Source organism: Salvia miltiorrhiza, chromosome 1 (genome assembly GCF_028751815.1).
Source record: "Salvia miltiorrhiza cultivar Shanhuang (shh) chromosome 1, IMPLAD_Smil_shh, whole genome shotgun sequence".
Lineage (NCBI taxonomy): Eukaryota > Viridiplantae > Streptophyta > Magnoliopsida > Lamiales > Lamiaceae > Salvia > Salvia miltiorrhiza.
The window spans coordinates 22,853,697-22,868,016 of NC_080387.1; the positions used below are offsets into that span (position 1 = coordinate 22,853,697).

At 40.0% G+C, this 14,320-nt stretch overlaps 1 protein-coding gene and 1 long non-coding RNA gene across 5 annotated transcripts; one reads left to right on the forward strand and one right to left on the reverse strand.

Moving 5' to 3' along the window:
- Positions 1-2,616: 2,616 nt before the first annotated feature.
- LOC131007052 (uncharacterized) lies at positions 2,617-4,795 on the forward strand. 4 transcript variants are annotated; one of them, XR_009095877.1, is made up of 4 exons: positions 2,620-3,117; positions 3,758-3,985; positions 4,269-4,342; positions 4,434-4,795. It is a non-coding gene; the product is annotated as an uncharacterized LOC131007052 (long non-coding RNA). The 4 variants fall into 4 exon arrangements; XR_009095875.1 differs by having other exon boundaries at positions 2,617-3,985; XR_009095876.1 differs by having other exon boundaries at positions 2,618-3,117; positions 3,758-4,342.
- Positions 4,796-8,053: 3,258 nt separating this feature from the next.
- On the reverse strand, positions 8,054-9,892 carry LOC131000850 (uncharacterized). The gene has a single exon (XM_057927006.1). It carries the CDS (start codon positions 9,890-9,892, stop codon positions 8,054-8,056), a length of 1,839 nt encoding a protein of 612 aa, XP_057782989.1.
- Positions 9,893-14,320: the final 4,428 nt, after the last annotated feature.

Sequence of the window (14,320 nt, forward strand, 5' to 3'; positions counted from 1 at the left end):
GGGCGCCGATTTCAAGGTGGTCGAATTCTCTGTGGGAGTTCTCATAGTTCGTTGTCCATCCAACGTTGGGAACTGAGCGGGATATAGTTCAGAAGATCTGAGCTGGAGTCAGTTTTTTGCAGGAAACCAAGTTCTGGCAGTCTCCGAAAAACATCCATAACTTCCTCTACAGAACTCCAATTGAGGTGAAACAGGAGGTCATAGAAAGCTCTTTCAATGACGAAGAAGTCATATTTCTGTACAAAATACAATTGGAGGTCGTTTGAGGGGTCAAACAGAGCGTTGAAGTTGGCTGACCTGTTCAGTGATGAAGTGGGGATTCAATCGTCAACAGCCTCTGCGTTCAATTCATAAGTAAGTGGTTCTAACTCCAATGTGCAACACTTAAATTAATAGGAGCATGCTAGGTTTAATCGATGTATGGTGAATTAAGATAATCCAAGAGACGATCCTCGGGCAAATCGAGTATTAATTAAATTTAATATTCCTTCACCTGATAGGGGGATTCGAGTCACCCCCGAAATCAGGTCGCCCACTGCAGGAACAAGGGACTCGAGGGAAGCCTGATAGCCAAAATCGAACGTGCGTGCATACGCTCCATTTAAAAAAATTTAATTAAAATTAGAAATTTAAAATATCTGTTAACCTCATTTTCAGTTTTTTCTTTTCCAACGGCTTCATAGCCGTTTGTCCACTTTTCCTTTTCATTTTTTTCCCCTTCTTCTTCTATAAATACATCCACTCATTTCTTCATTCACACACACAAACTCCTTCAATATTCTTATCTTTTTCTTAAAAAAATAGACTAGTTTGATGATAATTCGTCGTCTTCCTCCGACGAGGTAGCGCAGGCGATCATCGATGAGATCCAGGAACAGAAACAATTGCTTGCTCAAACGTACTCCCAATCGACACCAAAACGTGTTGTTCATCACCGACAATACGTCCACCGTGATCGTGAGGATGCCCATTAACGTCTTATGCAAGACTACTTCAACGACAATCCGACGTACTAGCCTATATTTTTCCAACATCGTTTTCGGATGCAGAAGGAGTTGTTCTTGCCCATAGTCGAGGCTGTTCAAGGTGAAGATACTTATTTTCAGATGAGCCATGATGCACAAGGTCGGGACTCTCTCACGCCTTTGTAGAAATGCACGACGACTATCCGCCTATTAGCCACTGGCGTCAGTGCGGATACTTTCGATGAGTATCTCAAGGTCGCCGACACGATGAGGCGTCTATGCCTCAAGAGATTTTGCAAGGCTGTTATCCCGGCATACTGAGGCGAGTATCTTCGACATTTGGCGTAGGCGGACATCCAACGCCTTCTTCAGATGCACGAGGCGCGACACGGATTTTTTGGGATGCTCGGGAGTCTCGATTGTATGCATTGGGCGTAGAAGAATTGCCCAAAGGCGTGGTACGACGCATATACACGCTGTGATCAAGGGGAGCCCACCTTGATCTTGGAGGTCGTTGCATCCCACGATCTGTGAATTTGGCATGCCTTCTTCGGTGTCGTCGGTTCGAACAACGACATCAACGTTCTGAACCAGTCGCCTCTGTTCTCCGACGTGTTGGATGGAACGACGGCGCCGGTGATCTTTGAGGTCAACCGACGCTACTATCAGATGGGCTACTATTCATCAAGAGTCCGCCGATGGCGACCAATCCAAAAGAGATGAGGTTCAAGAAGATGCAAGAATCGGCACGAAAGGATGTCAAACGTACCTTTGGAGTCCTTCAAGCTCGATGGGGAATCATTCGAAGTCCGACGCGAGGTTGGTACATCGACAATCTCAAGGAAATCATGATGTGTTGCATCATTATTCACAACATGATTGTTGAGAACGAAGGTGAAAGAGCTACCCATTGGAGAGATGACGACGCAGGACACGGGGCGTCTAGCAGTGACTCGTCCGAGAGTGCTCGAGCAACACCGGTTTGCTTCGAGGAATACGTGCAAAGAGATGCAATTCTTTGAGATAGACAGATACATGCTCAGCTCCAACGTGATTTGATCGAGCACATTTGGGCACGTTTCGGACCTCTACAGCCAGAATAGTTATTTTAGGATATGCCTTTAAATTTTTAAGATTTTAATTAATTTTTATGTAATTTTTAGGATTTTAAAATTAATGCAATTTAAATTTGAAGTAAAACGTGTTATTTAAATTTGTGCAATTAAATTTAAATGAAAAATACAAAAATCAAAACTAAAAAGATCAGGTCAGCTATCATGTCATCCCACTGCAGCCTCCTTGACCCAATGTGGCCCCCCCTCTATTAAGTCAGCTATCATGTCATCCCCATTGTGGATGCTCTGAGCAATAGCATAAGGTCTTATTCACTCCACCAACTCATGATCTGTGATTATTTAGAACAATCAATATATAATACATTAAGGATTCCTGCGCTTTCCTTAATCTGGGGTCCTACGTGGCATATCTAAGAATTCACCATTCAAAATCCCTGCAATTCTAGAGCTTCTGGTATAATATTATTCATCATCCATTCAAAATTCCTGCAATTCTAGAGCTTCTGGTATAATATTATTCATCCTATGTGGCAAAATACATCCTACATGGCATATCTTATTTTAATTCTTAAAAGTATTTCTCTTCCCCATATTCAATTCCCCTAAACAACCCCCGTCTCCACACTACTCTCCCCTCCCCCGTTTGAATCAGGGCCGCCCCTCTTTCCTCCGCCGTGAATCCCTCCTCTTCGTTTGTCTATTCTTTCTGCAGCTCCACACCAGCCTCTCCCCTCTCCCGCGGCGATTACTCCGGCCCCAACTTGGCACCGTGGCCCCTCCTTCCTGTTTCCGCGTAGCAATTTCTCCATCTCTTCCGCCGCGATTTGCGTCATCGCCGCTGCCGCAATCGCCAGAGATCTGCTCCGATCTGCCACCGTGGCCTCTTCTTCCTGTCTCTGCGTAGCAATTTCTCCCTCTCTTCCGTCGCGATTCGTGTCACCGCCGCTGCCGCAATCACCAGAGATATGCTTCGATCTGCCTCCCACTCCACCAATTTCTTCATTCTGCCTCCCGCTGCGATTCGCTTCGCCGCGCCGGCCACCGCCCAGATCGACACAGTCTGCCGCCTCGCCATGGTAAGTATTCAATTAGGAAATGCATTGATGTCCTGCAACCTTAGTTTCGTCTATTGCCTGCAAGATAGTATTGAGTTTGTTATAACCTTAGTTTCTTCTACTATCTGCAAGATAGTAATGAGTCTGTTATGTTCTATTGGATCTATCAATTGCCACAGTTTTCTAGATATAGTTAAAGATGGTGCCTTTTGGATCCTCAAAACTCTTCTGGTAATTGAAAAAGTAAGAACACAAACACAAGGAAGATTTAGGGCCACTTCATGAAGTTGTTAATTAAGCTGTAGTAGCATGTAAGAACTAAGAAGCCCACACAAAGATGCAGACTCCACTCTTTTACCAAATTCCACCTACTTTGGTATGCTTAATCTGTAGTAACCCTTTCATATTCGTTATTAGACGATACTTCTTTCTTGGTTTGCTTAATGTTGCAATCTTATGTCGGACAGGTTATTCGAGCTAGAATACAGATAAAGTAACTTTCCATTTGTATTTTTCATGACTTCTTCAAACTGCTTATAAGAGGGGAAGAACACAACTAGGCTATATCTTAAATTTTCATTTGTTGTGCAACTGAAACCAATGTTCTTTCTCTTACATTTGAATCAATTGGATTAATGATCTTCTGAAAATAAATTTACAGTAGGTATTGAGGGCTAGCGTCTATCAAGTTCTTTAAGAATGCCAGCGGGCACTAGAAAAATCCCCTGCTTTTAAGGTAAAATCTTCTTCCCCCTGTCTGAGCTACAAGTATTTGATTTGGAAACCACGTCGTGTAGGTTATGTTATCTTGCTCGAGGAAGAAACGGAGAGTGCTCGGTTGTTCCCCTTGGCTATTGCAATACGAAGAGTTAGTTGGGATAAGCTAAAGGTGCTGTCAGTTAAATTCATCTGTTATTTTTAGCTTTTTTCTGGTTTGTCTTTCTTTTGGGGTTATGAGAATGATCATTAATAGCTGCTGATGAAATTAGGCCTTTGTGTTTTAAGTTTAAAGTTGTTTGAATTAAAGATGATGTTATATCACAATTGTAAAACTCCATGTTGCATGTATTGAGCAAATTAATCTGGTTTTGAAAGGTTTCCTAAGAAACAGAAGTTGATTCATGATCTGATTAATTTGGTTATTAGCTAACTCTGTTAAATTTATATTGCAGGCGATGAGCTTCTCTCTAACTCATTCCCATATAAGGAAGTCGAGAATGGGATGTTGTGAGAAGTAGAAGGAAATGTATAAACTAATGATCATATACACTCATACTATATATGAATTTTGTGTGATTAGTGAGAAATCTAAGACAAGTTTTGTTTGGTATGTGTAGTGGGTCGTTCAAGAGCAACCTCCTTTCGACAAAAAACAGTTCATAGCATACGTAAAGAAATATATCAAGAACTTGATCCCCAAGGTTCCTGAAGCCGAGAAACAAGAGCAGTTCAAGAAGGGTATTGAAGGAGTTACAACCTTGGAAGTGAAGAAGGTTGCAACAGGAGATACAGAGGAACAACCGAACTTATTTGAGGCAACGAGTGCCGTTCTTTCTGCAGAACCAACCACCAGATCATATTTGTATATAAAATTGAGATCTCGTAGGATCATTAGTGTAGTAGGTTTCTCCTTCGAATTGGATTTGTATGTGTCTTGTCAGATTACTATGTGCCATTAATAAATATTTGTTAGTATTCAGTAAGGTTGGAAATATATATATATAGGGGATGGCTACAATAAAAACACTTCTTAAAATATAAATATAAACGTTTTTTAATGTACGAATTTTATTCAACAGGGTTACGAATTCATCCAACATGGTTACGAATTGTGAAAAATAAATTTTTGCTACCTTTGGGATTCGAACCCAGGACCACGAATTCATCCAAAAGGGTTACGAATCAACCGTAGATCTTGATGATCTAACGGCTGAAAATCATTTATATTTTATACACTAAAAACACTCTTAAGTCTATAAAATATAAATGATTTTCAACCGTTAGATCATCAAGATCTACGGTTGATTCGTAACCCTTTTGGATGAATTCGTGGTCCTGGGTTCGAATCCCAAAGGTAGCAAAAATTTATTTTTCACAATTCGTAACCATGTTGGATGAATTCGTAACCCTGTTGAATAAAATTCGTACATTAAAAAACGTTTATATTTATATTTTAAGAAGTGTTTTTACTGTAGCCCTCCCCTATATATATATATATATGTATATATATATATATATATATATATATATATATATATTGAGGTATTTGTTACAAAATTAGGGATGTGATGAAAAATAAGACTATTTGTGAATAATTTTTTACCTTACAGTTATTTGAGTTTTTGTGATAAAAAATGACTATTTGTGATTTTTTTTTTTAATCATATAAGCATGACACTCTAATGTAAGGAAATCAAGTTTTCCTCACATATTACTATATGTGAGGACCCTGTCGTGACAACTTTGTGACGAATTTTTTCCCCTCACATATAGTCTTTCGTGATGAAAATATGTATTTTTTAACAAAAAAATTTATTGCAAAAACTCAATTTTTCCCCTCCCCTATATATATATATATATATATTGAGGTATTTGTTACAAAATTAGGGATGTGATGAAAAATAAGACTATTTGTGAATAATTTTTTACCTTACAATTATTTGGGTTTTTGAGATAAAAAATGACTATTTGTGATTATTATTTTTTTTTTTTATCATATAAGCATGACACTCTAATGTAAGGAAATCAAGTTTTCCTCACATATTACTATATGTGAGGACCCTGTCGTGACAACTTTGTGACAAATTTTTTCCCCTCACATATAGTCTTTTGTGATGAAAATATGTACTCCCTCCGTCCCGCTATTCATGTCCCATTACTTTTCGGCACGAAGATTAAGGAGAAGCAAATTAGATGAATTAGGAGTGTGGTCCACATGATTTAGTTTGTGATTAAGGAATAGTTAATTGAAATAGTTTAGTGTCCCAAATTACCAACAAAGTAAAACTGTGTAAAGAAAAGAGTAATGTTGAATGCAATGTTATCAACAGAATGTTACTAACATTGCTTTCAACATGCAGCGGAAATAAATAACACACAAGAATACTTTTTTCACGGATTATAAATAACCCGTGAGTGCCTCAAGGCTAAAATCACTATGTTGTATCAACAATACAAATTACAGATTTGGATCTTCTTGGAGATCTATGTTTACAGAATGACTGTCTAAGATAAACCAACCTATCTACTTTCGGTACTACGATGTTGATACAACACAGAATCCAAAACAGCCGAATAACTAAAGTTAATCGGACAAAGCAAACAACCTGCTACGCTCCAATGGCCTTGCACTTCAACTCTTGCCCTCGACGTCCCGTCGATACAAAGATAGACTTTACAGATTGGCTGCCTAAGTCTACTTCGTCAAAGCAATCCTTGAAGAGCTGGTGACACGTTTGCAGCAGGTAAATGACGAGATGGTTGCGGGTGAATGTTAAGTCTCTGATTTTGCACTTCCAAAATGTAAGGATGAATGAGGCTTCTTGCTGCTTTTATAGACCTTCATGTCGTGGTCAGTTTCCTCTACTTTCCACTTCCAGAAGCTTCCAATAACCGCTGCAATCCACCTCCGAAAACTGCTAGTCGACCAGTCTGGAATGTTGGTTGAAAGATCATGGCTCCTTAAAAGTAGGAACTAACACCCCACTACTTTGGATCATGAAAAACCGCCTTTCCATTTATTGAAAACGTGGTCAACAAGCTTGAAACCTTTATTCCACAACCAAAGAATAAAAAAGTGTGAAAGGAAGGTAAAGATTAAATATATACAATTACCAATGGAGAGTCAAAGTATGGAGTCAAGGCAGACTCCGGAATGTTCGTTGCAACCCAGATATGTTGACACCATGAATGTTATCAACATTCCACCCAACATTGAAAACACGTATGTTATCAACATTGGTCCCAACATTGTCGGAGTCAACATTGACTCTAACAATCTCCCCCTTAATCTTTTCCTTCCTGCAAAAAAAACACAAACAAAGAAAAACTATATACAAAAACGAATTCTATGTTACAGGAAATCAGATCAAGAAAGAGTTAGAAACTCCCCCTTAATCAAACAAGAGGTGAACCTCAAAATCAGTCCAGAGGAGAGTCATAAAAACACTCCCCCTGAAACAAACAAGAGGTACAACCTTAAGAAGCACTTGAGGTACAACCTTAAGAAGTACTTGAGGTACAACCTTAAGAAACACACGAACCTGCAAAACAGAAGAGAGAAAAAACAAACAACAACATTCAGAGCATTTAACCTCTCGATCAACATTGATCAAAACAAAGATGAAACCTTAGCTTCATTTGATCAAAATAAAGGTCGGCCGAAGGCCAAGACCTTTATTTAACCTGCCCAACACAATATACGAAGGTATATCAAAAACATGATAAATGTTGAACCAACAGATAATCAAAAACCAAGATAACATAAACTATGTTACCAAAAACAGTGCTCATGCACCACAAAAAAAATCACGATGTCCATGCATCAAACACATCACCAAAGAAATAAAAATTGTTTTTGGAACAAAAACTGCCAACAAATAACAAACACTACTCCCCCTTTTTTGTTGAAGAAGGAAAAGGTAGGAGTTTGGCGAAGACTTGTTCACAACATTCGACCCGGGCAAGCATGTCCTGTCCCATCTTGATCGTCCGATCCACCATCAACTGCACTTGTCTTTTGATCTTGAGAAGGTCCTCTCTGGCCTTGATGAGCTCTGCAACATCAAGATCAATCTCAACTTCTGAATCTCCAGCTGGTTCCTTGCCTTTACGAGATGTGGATGTTTCTCTAGTGAGATGTGCTTTGACAGAAATGATGTTGGAAACATCAAGTGCAACATCATGAGCAGTCGCACGATCAACATCTTCGTCTTCACCATACATGTCAATCTCAGCTTCAGCAGTCAGCTTCATCATCAGGCTGAGGAGACAAAGTAGGACCAGCACGTGAAGGTACGTAGGGGAGATCTTTGACACGATCAGGAGTGATGAGGGTTTTGGAAAACTCAAGTAGATTCTTCTCTTCAACAAGCACAATTTCCTCTCTCTCCTTAAGTTTTTGCTGAACCAAGAGATTGTAGATGAGGCTTGGAAAGGGAAGCATACTTCCACCTGTGGATTTAAAGGCTGCACGAGAGATGTTAGCAAACACTTGCTCACCAAAGTTGAAAGCCAGAGGCTTACCAACTTTAAAGATAAATTCAGCTTGTTCCTTGGTTAGAGCATTAGTGTTTTTGCTTGGAAGCCAGTTGTAAACTGCAATCTTGTGAAGCACAGAATATTTCCAAGACAAAGTGGATGCAGCAAACTTCGAGGTCCAAGCCTTAAGTTTCCCTCCAGTCAACTCCCTAGTCATCTCATCATCATCAACCTCAACATCATCAGTGTTGGTATTCGCAGTGTAACATGCTTTGTTAATGGCAGATGGGGAGAAATCAAAGACCTTACCCCTAACAAAAACTTTCCGAAACTTAACAGATTTTGGGTCAAAAGCTTCTGTCATCAGATTAACATAGAACTCCCTAACAATTTCAGCATCATAGGGAAACACATTAACAACCGTACCCCACATACCCCTATCTTGCAAAAGGATATCAAGCTTATACTTTGAAAAGAAATCCTCATCCACACGTCTATCATTATGAAACTTCCTAGCAGCCAACACTTTGAGAGCATTCTTTGCTTCACGAGTGTAAAAACGAGTGGAGTACGACTTACTAACCTCAACCTCTGATTCAGAGGAGCTTCCAGAGCAGCTGATACGAGGAGAGGTAGTGTGAGAGGTAGAAGATACCTTTCCACTCTTTGAGTTGGGAGAATGTTCAACCTTTGGCTTGAGAACAGGAGGCTGTGATGTTGGACCAACATCACTGTCTTCTCGGCTGGGAAGATTGAGAGTAGAAGGGATCACCCGTGTGGATTTTGACCTTGAGGACCGCCTGAGAGAGGCAACTCCAGCTTTACGTTTTCGACTTTTCTTGTCAGGAACAAAGGTGTCAACATCGATCACATCTGTGCTTTCTTCTGGATCAACATCCTGACCAACATCAGGAATTTTTTCAGGGTCGTCAACATCCATGGATGTGGGTATATCACCAGCAGCACATTCGTCTTCAGCAACAATAGAAGCTTTATCAACATCTGACCCCGGTTGTGAAGCAAGATCAAGCAGGGCCTCTTTGGCAATTTCCCCAATTCTCTCCATGGAGGTATCTTGAGAAGCATGTGCTGATTCCTCTTTTGAAGACGGAATTGACTCTTCGCTTGGAGTGGGAAGAGGAGTTTGATGTTGAGTAACACCGAAAGCTGGCTGTCCTGAGGATTTCTCCGAGGTCGCAAGAACAGTGAGGTTTGGTAGAGAAGTTTTCCCTTTCGTGAGATTTTCGTCAACTTTCACAGAGGAACCAGGCGCAATTTTTGAATAAACACCCTCAAGAGGAGGAACAGTGGAGATCGGCTCAGGGTTGATGGGAGTTTCTACCATTTGCAAAGAGACAGGATCAACATCAGCCCCTACAGACGACTCAGTGGTACTTCTCTTCGGAGAGCCTTTTGGAGAAGGAGCTGGAGGAAAAGATCCTCCTGGGACTTCCACTGGAGTTTGAGAAGACGAGGGTTTGTCGGTTGATTCAGCCATCTGAGGGAGGGCGGAGAGATGTTTGGCTGCACTTTCCGGTGATCCGAAGTGTTGGATCAGACTCTTGATGAGAGAGGAAAGATCAGGATTTTTGTCCATGACTTTTGAGCTTCAAAAGGAAAAACTGCACAAATCTCGATAGAAGGGTTTGTGAAATGAAAGGTAATAATGAACAATCAGAACAACCCCCTTAAATACAAACGAGAGGAACCCAGCCAACATCAACCACTAAGCCACGAGATAAGAACAAATCCCATAAAAATCTCCCTCACAAAAACAAATCAAAATTCGAAAATCATATCACAAGAGATAAGGAGAGGCGAATCAGGCATCAGACGACCAAACCCTAGAAACACAAATAACTGATAAGATCACCAAGGAAAAAGATAAAGAGAGAGAACCAGAGAAGAGAAGGGAAATGCCTATTTGAAACAAAACAGTAGAGCCAATGTTACATCAAATGTTCGTCCAACATTAGAAGACAATGTTATCCAACATCCGGAAAACAGACTATGATTCTTTCAGCAGAGGAAGAAAAAACACTTTGAGATCTTAAAGCTCAACATCCATTTTCCCTGAGTGCATCGTCGCTGCGAACGCCGTGCCCCGAGTACTTAGATGAGAGAAGGGAGGATCCATTTATTTTCAGATGTTTTATGACCATTAAGCCTCACTCTTGTGCTACCGGTCTTATAACATCATTTTTTTTTAATTCAACATCTGCTAAAAGAACACAGCATAAACCGGTTAGACCGAATAACATCAAAACAACCAACATGGACATTGCACTGTCAGTAACACAGGCTCCAACATGCATATGCCTAAATAAAAGAAAGAAAAAAAACACACAAGAAAAAAAATAAAGATGTTAGGATCCAACAAAGAACACCTAAGTCCTAACATCTCACATGCAAGGACACTTAAATGCAGCACAAACCAAGAGACTTCCTAAGATGGGAGAATCTCTCAAAATCTAAAGCCTTGGTAAAAATATCAGCAAGTTGTTTTTCAGTAGGAATGTATTCCAACACAATGAGCTTTTTCTCAACAAGATCTCTTATAAAATGATGACGAATATCAATGTGCTTTGTGCGAGAGTGTTGAACAGGATTCTTAGAAATCTCTATAGCACTAGTGTTGTCACACATGACAGTCAAAATGTTACTTTCCATACCATAGTCGTCCAACATCTGTCTGAGCCAAAGAAGTTGGGCACAACAACTGCCAGCAGCAATGTATTCGGCTTCAGCAGTAGAGAGCGAAACACAATTTTGTTTCTTGCTTGACCAGGACACAACATTGTTTCCCAAGAGATAACATCCTCCACTTGTACTTTTTCTGTCATCAGCATCACCTGCCCAATCAGCATCACTAAATCCGACAATGTTAGAGTTAGTGTCTTTGGAATACCACATTCCAAGTTCAGATGTTCCAGCAACATAGCGTATGATGCGTTTAACAGCCTTCAAATGTGACTCCTTTGGCTGAGCTTGGTACCTAGCACACACTCCTACACTGTACAGAATATCAGGTCTACTTGCAGTTAGATAAAGCAAACTGCCAATCATTCCTCTGTATAGTGTTGGATCAACATCACGTCCAACATCGTCCCTGCATAATCTGTCAGTGGAACCCATGAGAGTTCTCATGTGTTTAGCAGACTCTAGGCCAAATCTTTGAACAAGACTTTTTGAGTACTTGCTTTGAGAGAAGAAAATACCTTCAGGAGTTTGTGTTACCTGTAAACCTAGGAAAAAAATTCAATTGTCCCACCATACTCATTTCGAATGTGGTAGACATGGCCTTAACAAAATCCTTCACAAGCTTATCATTAGTTGCACCAAACACAATGTCATCAACATAAATTTGTGCAATGATAGTGTTACCAGCATGCCTTTTGATGAACAAGGTTTTATCAACTTGACCACGAGAAAAACCATAATCAAGGAGAAACACAGTCAACCTTTCATACCATGCACATGGTGCTTGTTTTAAGCCATACAAAGCCTTTTTAAGTTTAAACACATGATCAGGCTTACTAGTGTTTTCAAATCCTTTAGGCTGTTCAACATAGGCTTCCTCAGATAAGACACCATTTAGAAAGGCACTCTTAACATCCATTTGTAACAAGGAGATCCCAAACTAACAAGCAATGGCAAACAACAGCCTAATTGACTCAATTCTAGCAACAGGAGCAAAAGTTTCATCAAAATCGATCCCTTCCACTTGCGTATACCCCTGTGCTACCAATCTAGCTTTGTTTTTAACAATGTTACCAGACTCATCAGTTTTATTCTTGAAAATCCACTTAGTACCAATAACATTCTTGTTATGTGGTCTAGGGACAAGATCCCACACATCATTTCTAATAAACTGATTAAGTTTTTCATGCATAGCATTGACCCACATAACATCTTTAAGAGCATCAGCAACATTCTTAGGTTCAACAAGAGACAGATAACATTCAACCTCAGCAAGCTCACACACAGAAGTCATACATGCAATTCTTACCAACTCTTTGTAATTGACTTCCTTCTTCTGTCGAGTGACAACTTTCTCACCAACATCTCCAATGATTTGAGAACTTGGATGATCTCTTCTCACATGACTTGGGGGATCTCGTCTGATGGAATTATAAAGAAATTGAGCTTCCAACTCTTCTTCAGAGTCCGACACGTAGTTGCCAGCTTCTCCTTCTGATGTTGACCCTGACGAAGTAACATCAGATGTTGGTACAGATGTTGTACCATCATCGCCACTTCTGTGGTGGTCAGAAGCATGACCTATGTTGTTGGGCTCCTCAAGTAGCTCAGTAACATCTTCATCCTCTGTTCTATCAATGAGACTAAGACAATCATCAAACACAACATTAACAGTCTCTTGAATAGTCTTTGTTCTGAGGTTATATACACGAAAAGCATGACTATTCACAGAATATCCAAGGAAGAGACCTTTGTCACTTTTGGAATCAAACTTGTTGAGGTGATCACGGTCATTCAAGATGTGACAGACACATCCAAAAACATGAAAGTACTTGAGATTGGGCTTCTTGCCTTTAAGAATCTCATACGGAGTTAACATAGTACCTGGTCTCATGTACACCCTATTGATGATGTGACATGCTGTACTTACAGCCTCAGCCCATAGTCGTTTGGAAAGACCTTTTGCTTGCAACATAGCTCTCACGATTTCCTAAATGGTTCTATTCTTTCTTTCGGCAACACCATTTTGCTGAGGAGTTTTGGGTGCAGAGAACTCATGGTAAATTCCATTGTTAGTGCAGAAGTCATCAAAGAGAGAGTTCTCAAATTCTTTGCCATGGTCAGTCCTAATTCTTCCAACAAACTGGCCATATTGAACTCTAAACCTTTTATACAATTTCTTGAAATGAGCAAAGGTTTCAAATTTTGTTTTCAAGAATTCAACCCAAGTGTATCTTGAAAAATCATCAGCGCACACAAGTACATACCATTTTCCTCCTAGGCTTTCAACTTCAATGGGTCCCATCAGATCCATATGCAGGAGTTCGAAACATTTCGAGGTACAACATGTTGACAACATTGGATGAGCTGTTTTGTGTTGCTTCCCCTTCTGGCAAGGTTGACACACAACATCTTTCTTGAAGTTCAGATTAGGAAGGCCTCGAACTACATCATGTGTGATCAACTTTTGAAGATTCTTGAAGTTGACATGTCCCAGTCGTTGATGCCAAAGCTCAACATCATCAAGTTTGACTGCATTGCAGAACGTTTCTTCTTGGGACTTGTAGCAATTGTCAGACGACCTTTTTCCCATCATCACACACTGATTTGTGTCATCAAAGACTTCACAAAGATGTTTGTCGAACTTTACGGTCATACCTGCATCACATAACTGACTTATGCTAAACAGGTTAGCCTTAAGTCCTTCAACAAGATACACATCTTTTAATTTAGGAAAATCAGTAACATTGAGAACTCCTTTCCCCAGAATTGTTCCTTTCGCACCTCCTCCAAACGTGACTTTTCCTCCAGATGTTGGAACAAAATCAGAGAGTAAAGCCTTTGTTCCTGTCATATGTCTAGAACACCCACTGTCAAAGTACCAATTCTCAGAAATATTAGCATTCAAGGAGGTGTAGACAACAGTGTTACAGGTTTCATTCTGTTCTCTCTTATCCAACAATCTGCTAAAGTCAAACCTGCCAGTGTTACTAACATTCTTCTGGTAACAGTCAAACATCTGTGTCGCAGATTTTACAGCACAATCACTTATGTATTTGACACAATGAGGTTTGATATGTCCGGGAGCAGAACAATAATGACAAACATAGGATTTTTTCCTTTTGCTTTTCTTATGAGGATCCTTAATGTTGTCAACATTCACACTGACATTTCTTTCTTTAACAAAAACAGTAGTATTACGATGTTGCTTTCTTTGCTCCTCAGCATAGAAACCAATACCAGAATTACTATGCTGACCATGAGATAGAACTTCATTTAAACATGAGGTCCCTTTGTTAAACCGTTTAAACACCCTTTCAGAATC